Source organism: Mesocricetus auratus, unplaced genomic scaffold, assembly GCF_017639785.1.
Source record: "Mesocricetus auratus isolate SY011 unplaced genomic scaffold, BCM_Maur_2.0 Super-Scaffold_4256, whole genome shotgun sequence".
Taxonomy (NCBI): Eukaryota; Metazoa; Chordata; class Mammalia; order Rodentia; family Cricetidae; genus Mesocricetus; species Mesocricetus auratus.
This window is the reverse complement of record NW_024429182.1, coordinates 39,405,814-39,432,922: the sequence shown is the minus strand read 5'-3', so window position 1 is coordinate 39,432,922 and position 27,109 is coordinate 39,405,814. Positions and strand designations below refer to the sequence as shown.

The 27,109-nt window shown below is 40.7% G+C and overlaps 1 protein-coding gene across 1 annotated transcript in view; it reads right to left on the bottom strand.

Annotated features, from left to right (window-relative positions):
• Positions 1 to 27,109, bottom strand: part of Tmc1 (transmembrane channel like 1) — a 235,941-nt gene that overhangs the window by 48,474 nt on the left and 160,358 nt on the right. Inside the window, exons 7-9 of the mRNA XM_040741971.1 lie at positions 24,155 to 24,261; positions 21,481 to 21,579; positions 4,472 to 4,614 (exon numbers count right to left, since the gene is read on the bottom strand). Of these exons, the coding sequence (XP_040597905.1) occupies positions 4,472 to 4,614; positions 21,481 to 21,579; positions 24,155 to 24,261 (349 nt within the window). The remainder of the gene's footprint in view (positions 1 to 4,471; positions 4,615 to 21,480; positions 21,580 to 24,154; positions 24,262 to 27,109) is intronic.

The following is a 27,109-nucleotide window of genomic DNA, read 5'->3' as shown; positions in this document are numbered from 1 at the left end:
TGTCATGATGTATATACCATGTGTTAGGCAAATATCAATTATTATTTTAAGTATAAATTTTAGTTTTTGTTAGAGATTCTGAAGTATGTATACTGCCAACTTTCCCAATTAAAAAATAGTTTTATGTTTATGCTTATACCAGCTAATGACATATGTTGCTTTATGATACATGTAAGATAGTATATGTAGACAAAACATTTACAACTTTTACACATGGCAACATAAAGTACTAAAGGATATTTCAGTCTGTTCTATGCATAGCATTACTGCCAGACTTACAAACAGTAGAGAATGTGTGCACTGTCAGGGAACCTGTGGTAGGGAAGTCTTGGGAAAACTTTCTGGGATAGAATGGCATTAATAAGCTCCTCATTAGGCACACATTCAATGAATTATTCAGCTCTTTCCAGCAGTTTGTTATAAAGTATGCTGGTAAAATCCAGAGTTTTTAGCTTATCGAATTGATTTGGATGAGAACAGTTACATTTAGGGGAAAATCACTTTTAGTTTGTGATAGTATATGAACTTCAAACACTACGCAGTCACTGATGGTTTCCCAGTCACCAACATTGCAACATTCAACTGTTCTAGCTGCCTCCACAGCTTAGGTATTGCATTTAGTATCAGGATTTCAGAGCTTTGAAGAGGGAGGAGAGGAAGGGAAAGACTTTAAGTTAAGGCAACCAACCATTCATGTCAGGAATTCCCACAACTTTCAGACCTAAAACTGGGAGAGTCCTGGGCTAACCAAACAAAGACCTTCTACCTGGAATGCTCAAAGTAGTTTCTTTTTATTTTACTGTCTAATTTTTCAGCTAGATAATTTAAAATATATCTTTTCCCCCATTTTTTAGATGAGGATGGTGAAGTACAGGCAAGATGACATGATACCATGAACCCAGGGTCTTGCACATGATATGCAAGTACAGCACCACTGATTATATTCCCAGCCCTGCATGTTCCCACCTTCCAAAGGCCTGTGTTTATGTTAATCCCTATTGTTTTTAGTATAGAATAGTTTAACATCAGTGCTGATTTGTCAAGGCCCATAAAGATGGCTCCACTCTATCTTGACTAAAGGTCAGAGTTCAAAACTGTCTTTATTAAGTCATAAGTCCTAAAGGTCAAAGGCAAAGATACAGTAGGATGTAATGACAATGTTCTTCTGTGTATATGTTTGTTTTATTGATTGATGAATAAAGCACTGTTGGCCAATCGGGAAGCAAGATAGGTGGGACTAGGAGAGGTGGAGGATTCTAGGAAACATGGACACAGTCAGTCACCACATAGGACATGAGAGAGGTAACAGAGTCTCTGTGTGTTATTTGGGGTTGACACGGCACTGAGACTAGGCTGCCATGAAGCGTTATTGTAACATTATGGCACCACAATGTGGTTTTTATGAACTTATAAATAAAAACTCCACAAAAACTTAAAGATTGTTTTTAGTAACAAAAGAACAAAGGCAGGCACAGCTTCTTGGTAGCAGTGAATTCTCAGATTCTGTGTGTTTATTTCATTTACACAATGTTCTTCGATGGCAGATTTTCAAGGCAGTTTGCTGTGCCCGAGGACAGCTCCGTCCAGCAGGTGAGGCCCCGGGTTGGGAAGGGAGGCCAGGCTTAGCGGGGTGGACAAGCAGGCAGGCAGGCGGGCAGCCCCGGGGAGCTCTGTGGGGCCAGAGGTTGAGCTGGGCTGGGCTTGGCTGAGCCGCACGGGCCTGGGCTGGGCTGCATCACAGCCGAGCTGAGCTCTATTTGCCAGGCATTCTTTGAGGCAAGCAGATGCTTCTGGCTCCTTTAAGAGCATGTTCCAGATTTGCGTAAGTGGCCAAAACATAAGATTCATGTGATTGACCAAAGATAAAGATTTACAGTAATGAAAAATATATAGAGATTTAGGAGAGAAAATAAAAAATAGTGAGTAGCTGGGTACGGTGACACACGCCTTTAATCCAAGAACTCCAGAGGCAGAGGCATGCAGATCTCCACAGAGAAACCCTGTCTCAGAAAAAATAAAAGAAAGAAAGTAAAAGAAATTAAATAATAAAAATCCAGGTAAAGATGGAAAATACTAAGAGAGTCTGGATACTATATGTTATACTGTTGTCTTCAAATTGTTTGATTGCCAAGGAAAGAGCTACAGCTGCTAAAGATACATTTGATTATAGGTGCTACTAAATTAATCCAACTTATATATTTTGAAAATGCTTTGACTTCTAAATTAAAGCATAAGGACAGGTCACTTGTGAAAAGAGATTTTGCTTGTGTTTCCATAGAAAATGTAAAGCTATGGATTCCTGCTAGACTAATATGGTTTGATGAAGCAAGACCCCCTGAAACGGTGTCCTAGGTGTTCCAACGTCTAAAACAGCTGAGATTATGCAGCCTTCCAGACTACAAAAACAAGGACATGGCCAGGTTTCTGTGTTTTGTGATGATTCCCATGTATGGAGAGCACACCCAACCAGCAGAAAGCAGTTTGGAAGGAACACTGCCCAAATTCCCAAACATTGTTTATAAATTTTTGTTTTCATTTAAATGGGATTGGTTAAATGGTAAATGATCACAACCAATCTCCTTTTAAAGGTAAAATGGAGATTATGGTATAGAAATGAACACTTAGTATTGGAATGGATTTTCATTTATTGATACAAATTTAAGATCAATTTTGTGATATATATGTACTTCTCTTGTTTAGGTATTGTGTTTGTATAGCTCATTTAAAAATGTAATGTATATACAGTACAGATTATATACCTATAATAGTCATAACTTAGGTTAGTTAGGTTTTCTAGATATACAGAGATATATTTGAAATGGATAGGTAGTCTTCAAACCTTTAAAAGGCCTACAGAACATGACATTTAAAATGGTTTAGGGTTTTTCTTGACAATGAGACAACTGCTCCTGACAACACCAACTGTGTCAGAAGGAAAGACAGACATGGAATAAACTCATTATAGAGTTTGTTTCCATTATGGCAAGACTAGCCATTTGGGCAAGAAACTGCTTTTGTCTAGACTGTTTGACTTTATACTGTATAAAATGGACATGCAGGACCCACAGGAAAGTGACTACTAAAACAAGACAGTCATTGTTACAGGGTTCCTGCTTCATGGAAGAGTCAGTCAGACATCCTACAGGACACAGAAAAAAATATCTGACAAACTGCCAATACAGGCAGACAGGTTAAAGTTTCCTACATTGTTGAGGAGTCTGCCAGACACACTATGGCCTATGGGCTGAAGATAAAACATTACAGAACTTTGGGTGATTGACCAGGCAGTGAGTGATCTCTATTAATTCTAAAGTTTATATACTATACTTTGATGGAGTTGAAGACAGGTAGTTATAGTTATGGTTTCATTAGTTATGATAATTGTTAAGCTACATATAAGACTTTAGACTCATAACGATAGGATAGATGATAGAATATTTTCTTTAAATCTTGCTAAATGTTAATGGACTAAATATTATAACTATAGCTCTTACTTGATAACTGTTTTCTTATATATAATTTTACTATGTTAAAGCTAAAACCCTTCTTTTTATTTAGACAGAAAAGAGGAGATGATGGGGAATGTTTTTCTGTGTATATATTTGTCTTATTGGTTGATGAATAAAGCACTGTTGGCCAAAAAGGGAAGCAAGATAGGTGGGACTAGGAGAGGTGGAAGATTCTGGGAAATGTAGGCACAGTCAGTCACCATGTAGGACACGAGAAGAGTAACAGACCCTTTCTCCAGTAAGAGAAGACCACCTGGAAATATTTACATTATTAGAAATAGGTTAATGATTTAGACAGATCTAACCAATAAGAAGCCATAGACAGTGGCTAACAGTTTCATAATTAATATAGCGTCTGTGTGTTCATTTGGGACAGAGAAGGGCAGTGAAACCAGCTGAGCCAAGAAAACTCACCTAACAAGGATGTTTGATCTTGGCCTTGGGTGTCTTATCTAAATAACAACAGGCATGGTCTGAGGTGTGATTACCCTAACCCTTGAGGCCAGGTAACGAGAAATTGAATCTAAGGTGTTGTTACTGAACCCTTGGATAATTAGGAAGAAAAGTCTGCTTGTTCTATATACATGATATCATGTTCCCCTTTTCAGTTAAGGTATTTAAGAATGGTGAAAAATAAACTCAAGGCATTCAATATTGACTGAATCTGCCCTCCTGATTGTATTCTGTATCTCCATCTTTTCCTTTAACATCTTTAGCTAGCCTTTCTTAATCCAGACTCCCCCTCTCAGGCGCGAACCATGGGCAAGCAGCTGGATCTGACTGCAGCCCCACAAACACGGGCCCCCCACATATGGTGAAGCAACGTAGGGCTAATACAGAGGGCGACTACACCGATTCATCACTTACATACTTGCTATTGTCTAGACATGAAATAGTATCAATATTATATCCAATTCTCAAAATTATTTGGATTGATTCCAGAAATCAGATTAAAAACTTACGCTTTGAGTACAACCAGAAAGCTGTATCCAATGCACATAATCCCCACCAGGAAGTAGGAGAGAGGTAACCGGAAATTCAGCCATCCAATAGTGCGTTTATTGTCGTAGTAGCCATAAAAAAGGACAGAGTACTGTGCAAGGCCCTAAAATTCAACAAAAGGCCACTTACTTAGAAGATGTTATAAAAGCAACACAAAGAAAACAATGGACTTTACAAAGAATAATAGAATGACATTAATTTCTATTGAGGTCACAGTCTGACACCAGTCTTATTGTTTTGTACCATAGAGTTAATGTTCCAGTTGTCATATTGATTGACAGCTATCTGAAATTCAATGACTTCTAAATAGGCAAAATTTTAACCAAGCAGTGGCTTGCTCCAATGTGAACTATTCCTGTGCCCATTCATTTAAACATCAAAACAAACTCATGGTATCATTTAAAGAATTTGCATAATATACATGTAGGAGATCTCTGGAATGTTCCTCTTTAAAATATTCACTGGGAGTCTATTTCTTGTCACTTCAGTCGTAATTAAATCTGCTCTCCTTAACCATAGAGCTGTGTCTCAGATACATCTTAGCAAAAATAAACAGGCGAAATATTAGAAGCAATGACAATCCTTCAGGCAGACTGATAGCATCACCTCATAACAGCCATCTTCATCTATGCACAACATCTTACCCAAAAACTATCATCCCAGATAAGAGTCACCATCCCCCAAAGGCAACTAAATAACCCCCTCTTTGCACACAGACCACTGAAGTATTCTGATGCCACTTTCTCTACCATCACCTTTCTCTCCCATGCTTTCACTCTCAACCTTGAAGCATTGTTTCTATAACATGTTGTATATCCACTCCCTGGCTCCTGTCTACCTTCTCTTAGGAAATCACTTAAATGATCATTTTTATTTTGTTAAACAATTGGACAATTTAGGGATTTTCTTGAAATCAGGGGAGTTACTTTTGAAATTCTTACAAAAACCAATTAGCTGTTTTTAAAGTCGTGTATATCAACCCAGTAGAGGACCTACCAGTGAAGAAGGAGGGAATGGAGGTAGGTGTTGGGGCCCACAGAGATGGCTCCATTTCATCTTGACTTAAGGTCAGAGAGTTCAAAACTGTCATTATTCTTCCAAGGTTAAACTCATATGACCTAATAATCTAAGACGTGGCTACTATAGGATGTTTGATCTTGGTTATTGTGTCTTGTCTAAATAACAACAGACTTGGTCTGAGGTGTGGTTACTCTTGATCCTCAAGACCAGATAATGAGAAATTGAGTCTAAGGTGTGGTTACCAAATGTTTGGAGAATTAAGGAAGAAATTCTGTTTGCTCCTTGTACATGATAAACAAGTATTTTGCCTTGTTCCCCTTTTTGGTTGGGGTATTTAAGAATGTTGAAGGATAAACTTAGGGTGTCCAGTGTTCACTAGATAGCCCTCCCAATTCTGTCCTGTGTCTCTGTCTTTCTCTTAGCATCTTTACCTGCCATTTCTGAATCCACACTCCCCCTCTCAGGCACAAACTGGCCAAGTTGGCTGGATCTGAAGCCCCACAAAGACAGATTACAACAGGTAGGGCAAAATAGACAGGGACAAGGGAAAGTACCTTGGAGAGTAAATCCTAGAAGGAGAATGAAGAGAAGGAATTGAGAAAGTTGACCTAAATAAAGATCATGCCTTGCTCAAATATTTTATTAGCAGGATCTGAAGAACTACTTCTTTCAAATTTTGTTTTTTAATAACATAAGAACCACCAGAAAATACAATTTTTACACACACAAAAAATCCCAAATTAGTTTGTGGATCTAAGTAGGTAAGGATTGGATATGAGGACTACAGGCAAATAATGATGTGCTAAGCCCCTCTGTACCACATAGGTCTGCATCTTCATCCTTTGTCTTGAGTAATAAAGTCCATCTGTGGTAGTTAAGTCTCCAGAAATCCTGTATTAAATAGTTTCTGGATGTGTTATTGGAGGTATTTCTGATGAGATTAGTTTCGGTGTAGGTGAACTCAGTAAAGCAAATAACTATTTCCAATATCGGAGCATCCATCCAATGAGTATGGTGAACATTACTAAATGCTCAGGCTGCAGTATCAGCTAATATATTTTGTTGATAATTTAGTAGCAGTGGAACACCTTATTTCATCTCACAGAACTGTCTAGTGAGTCCTGAGATGGCACCACTTCTGGGTCACACATCTTTCCTCACCCTAATGTTTCTTCCATAGGTAGAAGTTCTCTAAGTATAACATTCCCAGCCATTCTTGAGTTCTTCACTGCATCTCAAGGAGAAGAAACAAGTCTCAGAGTAGAGCCCAAGATATAAAAGGGAATAGCATGCTTCCCTTCTGGGAGGATACACTGGCTTTGTCTGCCCATGCAAAAGAAGACCTGCCCTGGCACAAGGTCTGGCAGTGAAACCTACTTTTCCATAAATGATACTGCATTTTTCACATCTGGTTTAGCCTTATTTTTTCCTCTGGCTACCTAACAACTTGGTTAGATAATGAAAGAGTCATTTACCACAACATTGCCCCTCAACTAACACATATGAATATTCAGTAGCTACTACCCTGATATGTAGTTTTCAGGTAAACAAACTCAACCTTTAGAAGTTAAGTAACTGGCCAAATTCACACAGCTAGTACATGATAATCTGAACTCGAGCCAGCTTTGGCATAAATCCCATGCATTTGAATACTGAGCTACCCACTTCTTATGCTTTCTTTGTCTCCCAAGATATGGATCATGTTAGTACCATATCTTCCCAAGGAAAGAAAGAAGCAAGACTTGCTGCCAATATAACAAGAGCTGATCTCTGTTGTTTGCTTGTACTCTCTGTAAAGACTATGGACATCTTTTTTTGAAAAGGTTTCAGAGATTTTTCATCTCTATGTCCATAAGTGTTACAGCCTAACATCATTTATAATTCATAATCACAAATAGGAGAGTTAAGGAGAGACCCTGAAAATAGAATAAGAAGTGGACCCAGACCATAGAGAGCATCTGGCTGGTTCAGCGCAATAGTTACTAGGGGCAGCTGCCTCATCTAGTGCCTGTCCCATTGAACAGATATTCATAGATTGCACTTCGCAAACAGTAGATCACACCAAAGTAGGTGAGTGCCTTCTTTCATGCGTCCGGAGGGTGGGGGGTGATTATTCACAAGTTTTTTTTCCATTAACCTATTGCTACACACATGCAAGCAAGTATATAAATGGTCATCACCAAACTCAATTTTAATTTCAAAAGCTTTACCAAATCTATCTAAGGAGTACAGCTATGGTTAATTATGAGTTGGGAGTCCTAAAAGAGAAATATCCTCCCTTGCTATGCAGTGGGCATGCCACATGTCTTTCTCCAACCCTTAAAACTACAACAGCCGACATCTGGAAGAGACCAAAATAGCAACGACTTCTTGCCCAGTCACGGATGTATTCAGTTGCTATGTGAGTGGACCCTGATTTCCCCGTGGAAGAATTCTCCTCTCCCCCAAGATCTGTGACAGATAAACTACAGCCAGACCCAAGTTTCAAATCAACACAGAAAATGCCTTTCCAAATCTGCACCACTATGCTCATATGTCTTGTTTAAAGGCTGCAATTGCTCTGGTCCATAGCCACCCACACCTCACCACAAAAAGCGAGAAGACTAGAGGTTTTGATTATCTTGTCACTAGGAATTAACTTGTGCATTTATGTAATATTTACTGATAACTCAGTATTTGGCAAATACAACACACAGAGGAGAAAACCAGATTACTGGATTCCTCAAGAGTGCTGCATTCAAAATACCAATATCAGGAGTGTTTGTTCCCTATAATTGTATCAATACTCTTTCTCTCAGGTATTTCATATAATTCTAAATAAATACTCCCTTTGAAAGACAAAACTCTATCCCCAGCATGGTAAATTAATTTCATCATTTTTAGCAACTCTTGTTTATTTGTACTAGCTGTCAGGCAACTATTTTGTGGGCGAATTCCCCACAAAGATAAAATTGGCTTAAAGTGAAGGTAGCACTTATGAGGCATGTCACAGAGGTTATATGAGGGAAAAGTGGTCCTGCAGGAACTGAGTTCACTTACATTTCCACTTTGAATTGTTTCTGATCATTCACATCTTCCAATTAATTGAGAAGGTTGCAGGTTGGAGTGAAAGAGAGGACAGGACCGCTTACTAAGGAAAGCAAAGGTTATGGAGGCTGATACACCCAACAGGAGGCTTAATGTTGCAGGAGCAGCCTGACCCTTATGGACAACATGCTGAGAGCCACCAAGATACCTCCATATTCCTAAGCAGATCCACAGTCTCTAGTCCAGTGTTTTGCTCGCATCTATACTTCCTTACTTCTTAAAGAAATTCAGATCCAAGAACCTAGACCAGATACTGCATGGGTCCTGTTTATTTGTTCAGTTGTTACTATTTTAATTAGCATACAAAGTAACAGTCTTCAACATGATATTTTCATTCATTATCTTTCCCAGCCCTTCCTTGCCCCCAGGTCCCCTTCCAGCTGGTCCTCTTTCTCACCCACTAGCTCCTTTTCTAGTCTTATGATATATGTATCCTATTATCCTCCTCTCCTCTCCTCCCCAACCCTATCTAAAGACCTCATTTTCCCCTACCCTGGCCCCCATTCTGGTTTTATGGTCTACACCCCCCAGGTACACACACATACACCCACATGAACACCCACACATACACATATTTACCTTTCTGAGTCTCAAAACTTTGCTTACAGAATAATTTCCAGTTCCTCTCATTTTGCTCTGATCATGGTGATGTCATCTTTCTTTACAGCTGAATAAAATCCCATTGTTATAGAGTACATTTTCCTCATTCACTCATCTGTGGCTAACAGTAACAATGAATACTGGCAAGGATGTGGGGAAAGGACCCCTTAGTTACTGTGAGGGAACTATAAGCCCTTGAAGTCCCTATGGAAATCAGTACAGAGATTGCCCTAAAAAACTCAAAATAATATTACCATATGACTGCAGAAAGACTTGCCACATGGTTCTTGTTGTATAATGTATGTCTTAGAGAGATGAAGCAGAACTGAGCCACCACAGACTTTCTCTTCAACAGGTTAATGTCAAAGACTTCATCCCTCAAAGCTGTGACAAAAACCATTGGTTTTGTGAATAGATGTCCTCGTCCCTCTGCCTCCCTCTGCCTCCTTCTACAGGCCAGAGATGCTGATACATCTTCCTGTGCTTTATCTTCAGAGCGTTTCAGATTATTTTCATGAGTTAGATACTCAAAATAGGTGTTTGTAAAATATCTACTGTCTCAGTTAGGATTTCTATTGCTGTGAAGAATCACTATGACCATGCCAGCTATTATAGAGGAAAACATTCAATTGGGGCTGGCTTATAGTTTCAGAGGTTTAGTCCATTATTGTAATGATGGGAAGTGGAAGTATGATGGCATGCAAGTAGACATGATGCTGGAGGAGTTGAGAGTTCTGTATTAGGATCAGCAGGAAGTGAATGTCACACTAAACCTGTCTTGACCATTTGAGAGACCTCAAAGTCCACCTCCTAGTGATACACTTTAACAAGGCCACACCTCCTAATAGTGCCACTCCCTGTGACAAAGCATTCAAACACACAAGTCTATGGGGACCTTTCCTGTTGAAACCACCACATCTGCCAAGTTCCAGACATTGCACTAAGACTTAACACAAATATTTTACATGTGGCTATCAACAGGTCAGGGTGCCTTTCTGGCATCTCAAAGGCAGTGTGCACTAAGATTCCAACAGGAATGTATGTGAATCCCATGATGGGGTTTCTTTCATTAACTGCACTATATTATTACTTTCTGTCTCTTGTAAGAAGTACTTGCATTCACCTGCCCCTGTAGGCCCCTGCCCCTACTCCTGTCCCTGCAGGCCCCTGCCCCTGCCTCTGCCTCTCAAGTGCTTAGGCTGAAGGCTTGCACCACCATGCCCAGCTTTTTGTGCCCACAGCTAACATTTGGGAATGAAACTAAGCCCATAGCCCAGTGTCCATGCCATATTTCATTCCACCATGGTGACTCACAAGTCTTAATTAGCACATTCCAAACAGTTTCCCAAACAGATTTTTTTCTCTTTTCTCAGAGGGTGGCATCAAGTCACTCCTGCTAGAAACCTGGTTGTTTACATTGCTGTTCTATTTTCCTCCATAGTCTGTAACATGAGTTTTCTTGTCCAGTTCCGCAGCTGCCTCAGCCCCAAATGAACACACAGATACTATATTAATTGTGAAAGTGTTGGGAGATGACTAGGGCTTCTTATCGACTAGCTCTGTCATAATTATTAACCCATAACTACTAATCTATATATGTCCATGTGGTTTTGGCTTACCGGAGAATACTAGATCTGCAACTCCTTGCCTGCTACATTACGACTATTCTAGTGGATTCTCTCACCTACTTCTCCCAGACTTCTCCTCCTCTCCTAGCCTCACCTATCTTCCTTCCTGGCTAATCAGTGTTTTATTCATCAACCAATAAGAGAAACATACACAGAATAACATCTGCCATCAATAGTCTATATCCAATCACTGGCTAAATCCTATAGCTTCTGCCTCATTTTTGTATTGCACGGAGATTCCCTTCTCTGCCCTGTTGCCTTTTGAGGGCTCCTTGGTTGACTTCAAAAAGTCATCTTCTTATGGGTACTGGGAAATGGTTCAGTCATCAAGCGTCTGCCATGAAAGCATGAGAGCTTGCCTTACCATCCCCAACACCCACACAAAAACTGAGTCTCGGGTTGAAGAGATGATTCAAGAGTTGCTGCTCTTCAAAAAATCTCATTTTGATTGCCCACACCCACATCTGGCAGCTCATAACTACCTGCAACTCCAGTTCCAGGGAACCCGATGCCTTTTCTGGTTTCTATGGTATACACAAGGTTCATACGCAGAGAAGCAAACAAACATATACACGTAAACAAAAAGGAATACCTTTTTCTAAAGTCACAAAAAATCACACATACACATGTATACACACACATACACACACACTGTCAAGATCACAAGGTTCATCATTGAATGTGTTTGCATCTTGCTTCATGGCCCTCTAGCCATTTGCTTCCTATTGGATACAGTTAGTCTCTTAGCATAATGAAATTGTCTTCCTGGGCTGTAGCTTCTGCTGACTTCTCAAGAGCCATGTGTTAAAGAGAAACATTCTCTCAGAATCGTCAGATAGCTGGTAGTCCACCAGTTAATGCCCCTCCTCTATTCCTCTCACTCCAACTTGCAGAGATGCAATGGCATCTCTGCTTGCTAAAATGAAATTTACTGAACTGTCTCAGTCCAAAGGTAACTCCCGCCTGCAGCAAATAAGCAAAGCTCAGGATAAAATGGCCTAATTCTTGGCTCATATTAGTAAGACAATTTGGCTATGAGTCTTAAATTGTCCTCCAATTAGGTCTCTAAAAGCAATGGATATGGGATTTGTAAGTTCATCTGCTTCTCCTTTCCAAACAAATTATTCAGAACTCAGGTAGGAAATAGTTACAGTTTGATAAACTTCTCTCAAAATTCTAGATAATAAAATTCCAGTAAACCTGAACATTGCACCCATACTGAGACAGCACTGTATACTTTAATATGCCCAAAAGATGCATCTGATCATCTGAGAATGTAGCATTGCAAAACAACTCTTGGCTTGCACAACAAATTAGACCACAGCATCCCCATAGGCAAGGAACATGCTCGTTGTCGCAGCACTCCCGGTTTCTCCCATTCAGTCTGTTTGGCAATGACTGAGTGAATAAAGAAATTGCTTTCAGTGATCGTTAGCAGCTCTCAGTCAGATTAAGCATCAGTAGATTGCCATCTAAATCATCTCTCTCTAGACACCCGCTCTCTGCTTATTCATTGTAATAAATCACAAGGTATCATTCAACACAGTAACATGACAAGTATAATCTTATACTCAAATTTCATGAACTAAAACACCAAAAAGTATGAGAGACACTAAAGTTACACAAAAAAGCTAATTTGTTTGTACCATCTAAAACTCATATTTAAAAACAAATGAGACATGTTGCAAAGGTACTCTACTCAATGTTGTTTCTTTCCACCAGCTGGGGAAGTATTTCAATGACAGAGTAATTACCTATGCATGTACAAGATATACAGGCTCTGGGTCTTATCTCAAGACACACACACACACACACACACACACACACACACAGGTGTTTTTTTCTTTGTCCTGAAAATTGGAGGCCAAAAAGATTACATTAGGAGTTTCTTTTTGGTCAGTTGACTTCTGCGCTTGTGTTGTGGGGTTATAATCTAACTTACTGGTTTTTAAATACAGATGAACCCTGCCAGATGAATTAGCTTTTCACATAACCCTAGTCACTCATCGGAACACACTGATAGACCCCTCCCCACTCTCTTTCTCATCACCTTGTCCACTTTCAACCCAGTCAGTCTCTTGACCTCTCGAAATCTAAGCTTGATGTCACTACTTACTAATAACTTGCTTAAAATATTTTAATTACTCCAAAAAATATAGTATAGATTTGAGATGATCTCACATGGTTCAACACTTTCTTACCTCACCAGTGCCCTGGGCTCCTGTTTCCCCTGATTCTGAGCTCCAGTTTCACTTGCTCAGGCCATAAGGAGGCAACCCATGCCCACCACAGGACCTTTGCACTTGCTGTTGTACGTATTAAAATGCTTCGTCTTTCTCAAGTCAAAACATCATGTGACTCTTCAGAGTTCAAAGGGTTATTTTCTGAAAAATAGCCTTTCTTCCCATCCGTTTCCCTTAGCCACATCCATTCCCCAGGGCAGTTGTCCTAATACTGTATGTGTCTTTCATAGTAGTTGCTATTACCTTTCTTATCGTTTTTCTTTTCTTTCTTTCTTTCTTTTTCTTTTCTTTTTTTCTTTTTTCTTTTTTTTTTTCTTTTTGGTGTTACTTGACTATTCTACTACTTTTTGTATTCCTGGAGACAATCGGTTGGCTAGGCTTTGCTCACCTTTACTTAATGCGGGTCACCAGGCACATGCCTATCAAATGTTTGCTGAATGACTCAAAAGACTCCTTTCTGTTATAACACCTAAAGAAAGAATGTTGTTTTCATAGGTAAGTACAGCAAGCACCAGCCTCTAAAGGCATCACAAATACTTTCAGCAGGAAACCTCCTCTTTGTCTGGCCAGGTGTGGCTAGACTGTAGTGATGGAATCTGAAATCTGTTGCTAAAGCAAAGGAAGATTTGATAGGATATGAGATCCCAAGTTCACAATCCAGGCAAACAAGAAATCTAAAAGCCAACCAAAGAATCTCTCATTCGTTATACTGGTTTTAATGAAGTCTTAGAATAACAGGATGAAAAACTAATGAACCAAGAACAAAACCTAGGATGCAAAATAGAGTGTAAGTTGTTTCTTCCTTTAATGACCTCAGAGAGCCTACTGAGGAAATTGTGCTGGATATTGAGGAAGTGAAGTAAACACGGCAGCCAAGTGTGGACAGCCGTTAGATACCGCCAATTTCTGGCCGTGTGCCTGGACAACATTCTACCCTGCTCTGTGAAGGCTACAAGACTGTCACTAGACACACAGATGAGATGCTCCTCACCCTTTTAGGATATCTAAGGGAAGCCCCAGATCTCTGTGTGAAAATGCAAATAAATAAGCTTGTTTTTCTCCCCAAGAAGCTTGGCCTGCTGTTTTGGGTCATGTCAGCAAGGGAGACTAATGTAGGAGGAGGGTTCCTGCTGACCCAGCCCTGGAACTAGGCTCAACAATGACTGTGACAAAGCAGTCATACTGCCTGCATTTTAAACCTGTTGAAGTTCAAAGGAGGGAAGTCAATTCCAGGCCAATAGACCTCTTTGGAGTAAATTGCTGTTCAGAGCTCCTTCCAGAGACAGTCTCCAGTTTTCACACTTTGGATCCATCATGACGCTTCCCAATGAGGCCACATAAAATGCACACTGCCCAGCCAGACTCTGAACATATGGGGCAAAAGTACAGGTGCACCAACACAGATTCCCCTCTAGCTTCAGACTCCCCAAATAATCTTTGCTTTGCCATTTCCTTTGCAAGTGTCAGACTTGCCCCGATTTATGGTTGCTCTACTTATCTAGCCCCTGCTTCCTTTCCCTTTCTCTTCTACAATCTACCACAAGACCCAGAAATTCCACTCTTAGGCATATATCCAAAATAGGCAAATTCATACAACAAGGACATCTGTTCCACTATATTCATAGCAGCATTATTTGTAATAGCCAGAACCTGGAAGCAACCTAGATGCCCCTCAAATAAAGAGTGGATAGAGAAAATGTGGTACATTTACACAGTGGAGTACTGCTCAGCAGAAAAAAAAAACAATGGAATCTTGAAATTCGCAGGTAAATGGATGGCACTAGAAGAAACCATACTGAGAGAGGTAACCCAGTCACAAAAAGACAAACATGGTATGTACTCGCTCATATATGGATTTTAGACATGGATCAGGATAGTACCAGTCTGCAATTCCACTGACAGAGAATCTGGGAAACAGGAAAGAACCTAAGAGACATGCATGGTACCCCAGAGAACAGGAATGAGGCAAGATCTTCTGAACAGATGGGGAACACGGCGAGGGGTGGGGGGAGTAGGAGCTGGGAAGAAGACAGGGGGAGAAGAGGAAGAGAGAGTAGGTCATGGGGAAACAGGAAGGGTAGAATAGGGGGAAGAGGGAATCATAGGTTAGAAGACAGATCAGGCACCAGTATGACCTCTAGTGATCTAAAGGGATGACACTAACTGTCAAGCTAAGCAATAGTGGAGAGACCACCTCAAATGCCCATTCCTGATAATGAACTTGATGTCTATAACCATCCTGGAGCCTTCATCCAGTGACTGATGGAAGCAGAGGCAAACACCCACAGTTAAACACTGAGCTGAACCCAAGGAACCTAGTGACAGAGAGAGAGGAGCGATGAGCAAATTGGCAAAGAATGGGCTGGCAAAACCAGCAGAGACAGCTGATCTGAACAGGGGAGAGTGTTTGGACCCCAGACCAACAGCTGGGAGGCCAGCATGGGACTGATCCAGACCCCCTGAATGTGAGAGTCAGTGAGGAGGTCTGGGCAACCTATGGGGCCCTGGGCAGTGGATCAGTGTTTATCCCTGGCATACAAATGGACTTTGTGTGTCCATAACACAAAGAGGGATGCTCACTCAGCCTGGACTCTTAGGGGAGTGCCTGGCCCCTGCCCTGAGTGAAATGACAGACTCTGGATATCCCCTATGTGGAAGGAAATGACAATAGGGTGGGAGGCTGGGGGGGGGGAGATGGGGAGGTGCTGGAGGAGGGAAGGGAGAGGGAACTGGGATTGACATGTAAAACAAGCTATTTGAAATTAAAATAATAATAATTTTTAAAAAGTTCACCATGTTCCAGTGGAAGAAAAAAAAAGAATTTGCCCCAAAACACCTTCCAGTGCAACACAGTTTTGTTGCTTATTTCTTGAGAATCTAAAGGATTTTCCTCTTTAAATTGACTCCCTGAAAATTAAAGATGCACTTGGACTACTGAAATACCTTTAAAATAGAGGATATATTATTCTTTGTAGAAATCACAAAAATCTGAGTGCGATCAATGCGATAAGAGAAAAAGAAACTGAAATGAGCTGTATTCCAGAGTAAACAGGTTACTTTGGAAGATTATTTAAAAGAGCTGTTGACACTGGTTAAGCAAGAAACAAAACCCCTATCTATCAACATTCCTACTACTGCAAACCAAGGTCCTCTGAGGACATGCTTCAAGGAGGGGATATGAAAGAACCAGCTTGAGATGAGATGCTAAAATAAAACAAACAACCTGACAAGGAAGTCAACCAGACTTCAGCTAGTTTCAGTGCATCCATTAATAATTTGTGTTGCCTTTGGCAACTGTAAATATATTAATAGCTTCTATCTTGAAGACTTGTTATGAAGATAACATGCAATGTCAAATGTAAAATTTGATGCTTATGATTGGGTTACCTCTTCTCTCCTGGCCCTTTAAAGGCGTCTAACTCCCACATCCTTATGACGGGTAGAAAACAGAAGGCAAAATCAACTCCTCCATACTGTTTAGCCATCCACACTGAACAAGACATCCTCAAGATAAAAAGCTGACTGCATTCCCTTTTATTCTAAGCATGTTTTTTCAATGCCGTGATCTCAATGTCTATTGTCAGCTTAAAAACCTTGCAAATTCCAGCCTCGTTCCATGTTCTTTCTCCTTACTGAAACCATGGTTTCTCCCTCTTTGCCACATCATCCCTATGTCTCCAAGTATCCTGCAAACAGCAGCATCCTCTGTCTTCCCAATTGCTGTAGTCTGCATCTTGACTACCTGCCCACAAAGCCCATGTAATAAAGGTCCTCAGGCAAGTACCATTGGGAGATAGTCTCTAAGGAGAGCTCCTCATTGTGAATAGTCAGGAAGCAAACTCTTCAAGGATATGGTCTCTTCTTGCTCTTCTGCTTTGAGGCTGAAGATGAGCAGTATCCTCCACAACCCACTCCCTACTACTGTCACTCAGCACCTGCACCAGATATCCAGAGTCATAGGTCTGTCTGACCTTGGAACAGACTCTCCAGAATCATGAACAAAGTAAACCTTTTCACTATATAAATTATCTCAGATAAGTCCTTGTAATGACAGGATGATGATTAACACAGACTTAAATTCCTTTTTTTAATTCTACTAATTCCAATTATAACATTTCTGCCTATTTGGTTTATAGCATACATACTAGATAGTCTATTTCTTGCAAATTTAATAAATAGATTTCCCCCCTGAACAGTAAAACCTATTGTTTGGCACTCAATAAAAGGTTCAAAACTATATTGCTCTGTGAATGATAATTTGTGATTCTGAGGAATCATGAAACTGGTTACTTTCACATGTGTCACATGCTACTTGTCTGCTACTAATTAGAGGGCCTGATGAGTCGAAGAAAGTGCTTTCAAGTGACAGAATTGAGCCAGAATGGAAGTGCCGAGACTCCCAAATGAGGTTCACAACATTAGTTCAGTAGACCTTTCCTACTCTTTCCCAGTTTTTCTGACCCTTTCTATTTAATAGATTTTCCTACCACAAGAGGTCATACTTGCATCTACGTTTAATGTTCTGCAAATGCAGACTTAAGGGTTTGCTTTCCTTCCTTTGCCTGGAAGAAACTATCTAACCCATGGCCTAACTGTCTGTCTACCAGTCATCTCTGCCCTGGACCTGAATACACTTTTCCTTCCTGGTACTTCTTTGGAAGCCAGAAGGGTTTCCTCTGTTTCCCTCTGAGGAGGCATGATGGGATTCTGGACTCACCTCATGAAATAGAGAAAAGCCCTCTGTGAAGTCACTGTCCAGATGATCAAGTCAAAACTCAGGCAAAAAATAAGAAGTCTGCCTTTCCATTTGAGGACCTGATTTGGAAATTACAAGTTTGCTGTCTAAGTAGGAAATGGGATCAAATCACTTCCATTCCTTCCCTCTGGGGTAGGCACAGCATTGAACAAAGCCAGTTAATTTTCAAGAAAAGCCATGAGAATTCTACTGAGAAGTAGAACAGAAAAGTTGCTGCTGGCACATAGGACATGAGGAGAAAATTAGATTAGGGCTTACTCAGCCAAAGACCCAGAGCTCACTTTTCCCCATGTCTAATGTTGGGCATGGGGTAGATGGTTTCTACAGTAATTCCGTGTATAAAATTCTCTTATTTTTGCATTCCTATTAACAATTCTAGTTACCTCAGGAGCCTCTGGCAGTACACATAGAGACAACTTCTAGGCTTCTGAGTTGTGCTAAGAATCCCAGCCCTATCATTTACTACAAGAACAACTGAGGGAAAATTGCAAAGCCCAGGAGAACTAAGGTTTCCCAACTAGAAAGCGGGGATGGTAAAGCTCACCTTTCCTAGAATCAGGATTAGTTATAAATAAAATTATCTTCTGGTTGTTAAGTTACTACTTTAGATATACTCTGTTATTTATTAATCTATAGTTATAATTATCTACATAGTTATCTATGCAACTATTACCATCCCACTCATTTCTGTTTATACTAGGGTGAATGAATTCTTTCTCCTGACACAAATGGAAAAAAAACCCAGAATACTCCTGACATTAGTCAAACTCTTTCCCTGCCAAAGTCAGAATAAAATCTTTGAAGAAAACAATGCAGACAACAGTTCTCAAGCCTCAAGACCCATAAACGTTAAACATCTCATAAAGTAACAATATTAATGTTTCTGTAGGAATAATCATATTCAATGAGTAATTTTCTAATTTTATTTCCCATGGATCCTTCAGTGAATCCTCATTAGAGTCTGACTGAATTTATTTATTTGGTTACTATAATACAAAAGACCTCTCATTACCTTGCCCTAATCACAAATCTAGCCTTGTCTGATACAATAAGCCTTGCACAGCCATTCTGTTTCCTAACTGCTGTTTGCTTTCTAAGCCAAACAGAAAGACAAATACCACATGTTCTCACTTATGTGCAATCGAATCAACCAAACACAAAGAAACAAGAAGTAAAACGGAGCTTCCAGAGCTAAAAAGGGAGGATCTGAGGAATGATAATTAAAGGATACAAAACCTCATTTGGGCAGGAAGAATATATATGAGATTTTTATATCTATTCCAAAACACAATATACATGGCAAATAACTGAATACTGAAGTACTGTGCACTTAAATATTATTAAGACACTAAATTTCATATGTTCTCATGACAAAAATCATTGATTATTAGACATCCATGATAGGTTAATTAGCTTGATTTAATCATTTTATCTTACAGTAAAACATTGTAACATGACTTTGTACCCCATAATATATGCAACTCTGCTGTCAATATGCGATAAGAAAATATGAATTAAAGTTACAAAGAAATTACAATTTCAATGGAGAATACTAGAATCACAAAGAATTAAGAAGGTCAACTGTTAAAGACGTGGAGTAGTATTATCCTTAAGACCTACTGTGGAAACACTTCCTGTGTGACTACTCTGGACTCCAATAACTCCCCAATAGGCACAAATATACTCAGTAACTCCACTCAGACCTACCTACTTAACAGAAATGCAAGTGTGTGTCCACAAACAGCATTCATGCAAATACTCACAGTAGAAATATTCAAAATAAACAAAACATTTGGGAAACACATCATTCATCAGTGAATAGATAAACAGAGGAAATTAAATCCATGCAATGAAGTGTTCTCTGCAATGGATCATAATGCACATGTAGCATGAGTAAATCTAAAATATAATGAATGAAAGATATCAGACAAACACGCAATGATATGATTGCATTTACTCCTTCAAAAAAAAAGGAATTCCTTTTAGAAAAGGCAAAACCATAAAAAAAGAAATAGATGCAATAGTTGTGTGACACTGGGAGATGAGGGCTAGACTACAGTCAAACTATATAGACAGTGCTATAGTAATTAAATGTTCTAACTTGCTATGTATTGTTCTAATAAAGCAGTAACCAAAACCAGCTTAGGAAGAAAAGGATTTATTTCAGCTGACAAGTTGTAGTTCATCATCATGGAATGCCAGGGCAGAATTCAAGGCAGGAACCTGGAGGCAGGAACTTTAAAATGTAGAAATATATGAAGGAATGCTGCCTGTGGGCATTCCTGATTTGCTGCCTTTCTTTTTTATTATTTTAATTTTAAATAGCTTGCTTCACATGTCAATCCCAGCTCCCTCTCCCTCCCCTCCCCCAGCACCCCCCCACCATCCCCCCCCAGCCTCCCACCCTATTGCCACTTCCTTACACATAGGAGATATCTAGAGTCTGTCATTTCACTCAGGGCAGGGGCCAGGCACTCACCTAAGAGTCCAGGCTGAGTGAGCATCCCTCTTTGTGTTATGGACACACAAAGTCCATTTGTATGCCAGGGATAAACACTGATCCACTGCCTTTGACCTCATAGGTTGCCCAGGCCTCACTGACTCTCACATTCAGGGGTCTGGATCAGTCCCATGCTGGCCTCCCAGCTGTTGGTCTGGGGTCCAAGCACTCTCCCCTGTTCAGATTAGCTGCCTCTGCTGGTTTTGCCAGCCCATTCTTTGCCAATTTGCTCATCGCTTCTCTCTCACTGGGTTCAGTTCAGTGTTTAAATGTGGGTGTTTACCTCTGCTTCCATCAGTCACTGTATGAAGGGCCCAGGATGGTTATAGACATCAAGTTCATTATCAGGAATGGGCATTTGAGGTGGTCTCTCCATTATTGCTTAGCTTGACAGTTGGTGTCTTCCCTTTAGATCACTAGAGGTCTCACTGGTGCCAGATCTGTTTTTCTTAAACATCCCAAGCCCACCAGGGATAACACTACCCACAGAGCCCTCCCACATCAATCATAAATCAAGAAAATGTTCCAGGTTAATCTGATAGAGATAATTTCTTAGTTGAGGTTCTCTCTCCCCAAGCCAGTTAAATTGACAACTGGTATTGAATAAGATTAACTTTAGTACTATGATAGAAATAAATAGTATTTATTTCAAAACTACAATGAAGTAGTACTTATTTCTCAGCTTGCAAATGTTTAACTTCATTTAGAAGTGACTATTAATTAATATTAGGTATGAATTTTGTGTATGATTGTGAAGAGTTTGATATGAAGTAGAAAAATGAATGCCCAAAGAATCCCATAAGATTTTTCAAAAAGCACATTTGAAAATTCTTCCTTAGTTCTTTTCCAAAGGGAAAATAATATTTGATTTAAATCTTTGGGATCTGAGCTCACCTTTAGTCCATACTCAATATTCCTATATAATCATATAATGTGTGTAAACCTTACACACACACACACACACACACACACACACATACACACACACTTCTCCATATATAGTCTTTTACAAACAGGAGGTGGGAAGATCTCTCTTAACACATTCTTCCAGCCCTGTACGAGGCCTTCATGTTTCAGGAAACAGCAGCATAGAAAAGCTGTTCCCCTATGGACAGTTCTGTGTAGAAACACTTACGTTGAAGTCGTACAATACGCCAAAGTTGGCTGCAGATGCCTCTTCAGCTCTTGGGACCGTTTTCCTAGGTAAGCTGCCATATGGTAATCCCCAGAGGTACTAGTAGAAGCAAAAAGAGCAGTTAACAATTGAACACAAAATCTGAGCTACACATGTGATCACAAATGGTTTCATTTAAACCCCTTCTGAAAGGTTTTCATTTGGACTCTGTGGGTCTCCATGTGGGGTCTTGTTTTCCGGGAATCCACTAAGTCCAGAATTAAGAACAAAAGAAGTAAAGACCCTACACCCTGCATTCACTGGATGAAGAGCAAAGCAGGCCAACATCAGTCTCCAGGAGGCTTGTTGTGAAGCCCTCCACTTACTAACATAACAGGAGCCACATTTAGAAGAGAAGAGGTAGTCCTGGGGGGCACCACAGTATTCATCTAAAGCATACTAGCCATGGTTTCATATGAGAGCTCCTCTTAGCAGAGGAGGGTCCATTGGAAGGAACTAAAGCCTCAGGAAAATCAACCTTGTAATTAATCAGAGGGGCATCTACTGGGAGCCAACACTCACATACTGATTACAGGAGCGCCTGTGCATTTCCATCTGCATCAGTGCTATGGGCTAAGGAGCTAAGCCATGCAGTAGAGAACAGCACGGGGAGCTGTGAACTAGGTACAGGGCAAGAGTAGGGTCATAGGATGGATTCATGAAGCATCCTTCATCCCCCACAGCTGGCCAAGCAAAAGTTGCTTCATATGTGAAGTGAACCCTCTCCCCCTGCCCCCTAGGGAGTTAGTAAGCACAGTTTAAATGTGAGCGCAGAGGCTGACCAGCCAAAGGGTAAGGATTAGGTCCCGCTGATGCCTTGTGTACAAATGGCATACTCTTCCACTATAGCTCTCTGGCTACTTTGACTTTCCGGACTGAACAGGATGGGAAGTGCTTTCTCCATGCACAGCTTCACTCCAAAGTTGAGAAGCATAGAAATAAAAGGTAATTGAGGTACTGGGCTTGCAAAGAGACAGGTAATCTGGGACAAAAGAACAATGCTAGGTGGGGCTGTTGGGTAAAGGCAGCTGTGAAATATGACCATGCGGTTGGGAAATGCTTAGCTCTGGTCTTTGGTGTTTCTGCTCAGTTAACACACAGGGAGAGCATCCTCTTTTGTTCCTATTCAGGAGTTAGAAATCATCACCAGAAAACAAGGTGCCCTTTAGTAACTAACACACATGCACAGGAACATGAACAGGTATCCAAAGGCAGGACTGTTCCAGCTCATTCCATCAGCATGCACAATGTGCTTTACATAAGTTTGTAGAGTTCAAAGGAATTACCAAGAGCTTTTCATTTCCTCTGTGAAGAGCTAGCAGAGCACATGGGGAAAAGACTCCAGCTCTACCTGCCTCTGAAGCCAAGGAGAGGAGCAGTAGGCAGGCATGGAGTGCAGAGTTTCATGTTTCCTTAGATAGATGAGTAAAAATAAAGTAAGCCTTCATTTGAAATGGGTGAGATGCACACAGTTGGCTACACTGCCTGAAATTTTTAACTTGGGAAAGAATCTATTCCCACTGTCTTCTCAGCCAGACTTAGAAGCCCCAGAATTGTCATGGGAATTATTATAAAACTAGCTGACTAAATGAAAAATCTGAGTAATAGAAGAATATAATACAGTATCATAAAATACTAAATAACTTAGCTATTGTTACTAAGTTACCTAGCACCTAATTCAGTGGCTGGGGCTATTTCAAATGGGGTGGAAAGTCCCTACAATCTCCTCAGGAACTTGTGAGCTCAGTATACAGAAGGTAAAAGTATTTTGTTCTGTGGGAAGCCTGCATCTCTTTAGGACTGACTGTAAGGCAATATTATTCAGCTGACAAGGAAGCTTATGACAAATGTAAGAGACCTCACTGACTTTACACTGGGTAGATATGTCATTCAATGACCCAACTTTCACCACTGACAATATTGCATTGAACAAATTGGTTATAAAATACTGGTACCAGAACATGTTCTTTGTGGGTTAAACAAACTCTCACCCAGCTTTTGAAGGATATGCAGCACCCTAAGACATCTGAGCTGCTTCATGGGCTTGAAGCCAGCAAGCAACCTGGTGGTTTGGCCTCCACTCAGTCTTCCCCACATTAGTTCAGGGTTTTGTTTCTTCCTCAGTCCAAGCCCTCTATTTTCCTTATTTTCATCTTAAAGAACTCCATGACCACTGACCCCATCAACTGTGTGCATGAGACAGGCAACACTTTATTTTAGGAAAATGCTACTGGTGTTGTGCTCCTCCAGTTTAGAGAAGCTATAATGTTCAATTGTGTGAAGAATAAATTTGAAAGCAAATTTGACAAAATAAACAGAGCTCAGTAGGCATCCCACTGACCAATAGTGTTCAACATTGGGGCACAAACAATGTGATTCTAATTAAAGTCATGATTTTTCCCACCTAAAGTACACACTTAGACATAAACACAGCATGATATATGAGAGTCACATACCCTTGGAGCAAGAATTAGGACCTTTGGCTGTGGGTACTATTTTGAAGGGTAAGCTTGTAAATCCTATCACTTAAGAAATGACCATAGCTAGTTAGTCACATTATTCTGGTAGGGGGAGGATGAGAAAGCACTTAAAACTTTGTTTCAGTATCTCTTACAAGTCAGATGTCGAAGTTTACCTCTGGTAACATGATGAGGCTGAAGGTCAGGATGAAGAGAACCATGTTAACGCCATACATCCACCTCAGGAACAAGAAGTATGAGGCCACCGATGAGCCAAACTGACCTATTACACAGAAAGTTAAAAGCAGTAGCTTTATCTTAGTGGCCCTCCAAAGTAAATCTAATTGGAAATGGAACTATGATTCCTCAATAAAGAGCACTTACTATTCTGCTCCACCAGAGGAAGAAGAGTTCAGCTTCCAGCACCCACATTAGGCAACTCACAACTGCCTAATACACCAGCTCCAGGGAATCAGACACCCTCTCCTGGCCAATCAGGAACCTGCACATATCTGTGCATGCACACATGTGCATGCAAACACACAAATACTCACACACACACATACACACATTCACACACACAAATAAAGTTTAAAAATGGAAGTACATCTACTAACTGACATGCATTTGACCATTTCATACTGGCAATCTCTCCTTTCTTGGGGAGAACATTTCAAAGGCATGGCAGCACTCCCTAGGGAGCAGACTAAAAAAGCTTTAGGGAAAGTCACTGTAAAATGAAGTCCATGCCTACAGGGTCCATCTAAGGCAGAGCTCACTTTATTTAGTTTAGCAACTACAAACACCACCTACAGTGTGAACTTTAGTCCTTGAGTTCAGTGAGTAGATGCATGGAAAACAGCAGCTCTCATTCCCTGTCTGCGGTTGGGAGCAATCACAGTGACTGCAGTGCTCTTTTTCTTGGACAAATGATAAAAAAAGTTGACTGTACCCTCATGGGTGGTTCTGAAACCATCTGGTGCTGAGAACCACAATGCACATCTTAAGAATACTCTGGCAAACTTTTTCTTTAGTAGAGAACACAGTATCACAAGTGGTGTGACTGCTCTGAGGAGTGATGTTTCAGTGAGATGTAGGACAGCAAATATATTGTATGTAACCAAACACATAGGAAGATTATAAAAAGTGTATGTGAGTGAGGATTATTGCCAGAAAGGTCCTACAGGGATGAGTTACTTTAGATCGCTTTAGGTAAGAAGGTGTTAGAGAAGATGATACTGGAGCAGACATCAAATGCAGCAGCATTGTAAGTGGTAAAATCCTGAGCTAGGCAAGAGCTTTGGGCAGCCAAACAAAACTAAAGCCTGTGTGACTAGACTCTAATGGAGGAGAGAAATGGTGGAAGACACAGTTGACTGGAGACCAAACCATGCTGGGTACAGTACCCTAAACAATAGTAGTATTTTGAAACGTGATGGAAGGTACTGGGCACGTGTTAAGTAGTGGGGCTGGAGGTCAGACATGTGCAGGCCTTTTCAAAATCTAATAGAGAGCAGTGGGCAAGACTCTGTCAACTCACACCTGCTCTGGGGAAAAGCAGAGATCTGTGTGATTCTCACTGACTAAGAAGAATGTGGACACAAAAACAGAAAAAATCTTCTTAAAGCTCATATTAGTGAAATAAGAATAAGGATTCCAGGCTGGAAAGATGGCTCAGTGGTTAAGAATCCTGACTATTCTTCAAAAGGACCCATGTTCAATTCCAAGTACCCACGTGGTGACTCACAACCATTTCTAACTCCAGATCCAGGGGATCTGATGTCCTCTTCCTTCCTCCTTAGGCACCAGGCAGACGTGTAGTACACAGACATGCATGCAGGCAAAGCATTCACATGCATAAGATTAAACAGCAAAAAAAGAAAACCCACAGGAACTATAAAACTCAGGATGAGATATGGTAGATAAAGAAAAGTCCAGGTTTCTTTGGTGATCTCTTAAGGTCCAGTATCTAGATTGTTGTTCCCCCAGTCTCACTGACAACCCCTTTTGGCCATTCAAGGGAAGTCAGCACACACCCTCAGCAACCCTGTGTCAGTCCCACTGATACTTTTTATTGAGCAAAGACCATAGAGAACCAATGTTCTTCTTTAGCCCTCTTGTAGGAGGAAGTCTGATGCCGCCATTAAACATGTGACTTATTAGAGGCGCATACAGATGAGGTAATAAAAGGGCGGTTTACCACACTGCTAACCACACCCACTTTAGGCAGGACTAAAGACGTATACGTACGTAGGCGGAACTACGTCACTAGCCAGGCCCACTTTTGGGCATGGCTAGGGGCGTTACGGGGGAAGGCATAAAAGACAGCACACAGGAAGTCTCGCTCTCTTTTCCTGGAGTTCGGCTTCCGGTTCGGCCACTGAAAAACTGCTCCTCTGGTGTCCGGTAAAGCCTACACCCTCTGGCTTTGAAACTTTCCTATTAGAGAAGGCTTCCTACAGGTGACAGGAGGCCCAATAGAATAATCACAGCCTCTGCTTGCTAAGGTGAGGTCAATCTCACATCCATAGTACCTTTGCTTCTGACGCTTAGTCAGTCTATTTTTCAGCTACCGGTTCATTTAGTTCCACAAAACAGGACCAGGTTTATGTTGTTTTCTTTTTTTTTTTAGAAATGCTGACAAAAAGCCAATCTCTAAACCTTTGTTTAGGAAGGAATCAATGAATTTGATGTCCAAGAATATGTGTTCACATTCCAAGAGGCATCTGTGACCTGACCTGACACAATACTACAGCTGTGTACACTGGTCTGCCTACACTACTACACTACTACAGCAGACCTGACACCCCCTCCAGGAACATCTGATCATCTGCCTGGCTCCCAGTGATTTCATACAGTTGCACAGCTCTTAGCTCTGTTCTCCAGTAACAAATACCGGAGGGGCTGCTCAGTCAGGCTCACTAACCGTGTTTTATTGAAGCCGTCCTCACTTACTGGGAGAACAAGCAACCCCCTCTAGACAGCTGGGGTAAGGCTTTCTGTACAAACACATAGGGGAGCCTCCTGATGTAGACACCTGAGCACAGAGTATGGAGTGTCCCTTTCTCCCTCCCTGCTACCCTTCCTTGCTCCTTCTTCCCCTCTTCCCTTTTCTTCATTACTTTCCTGTC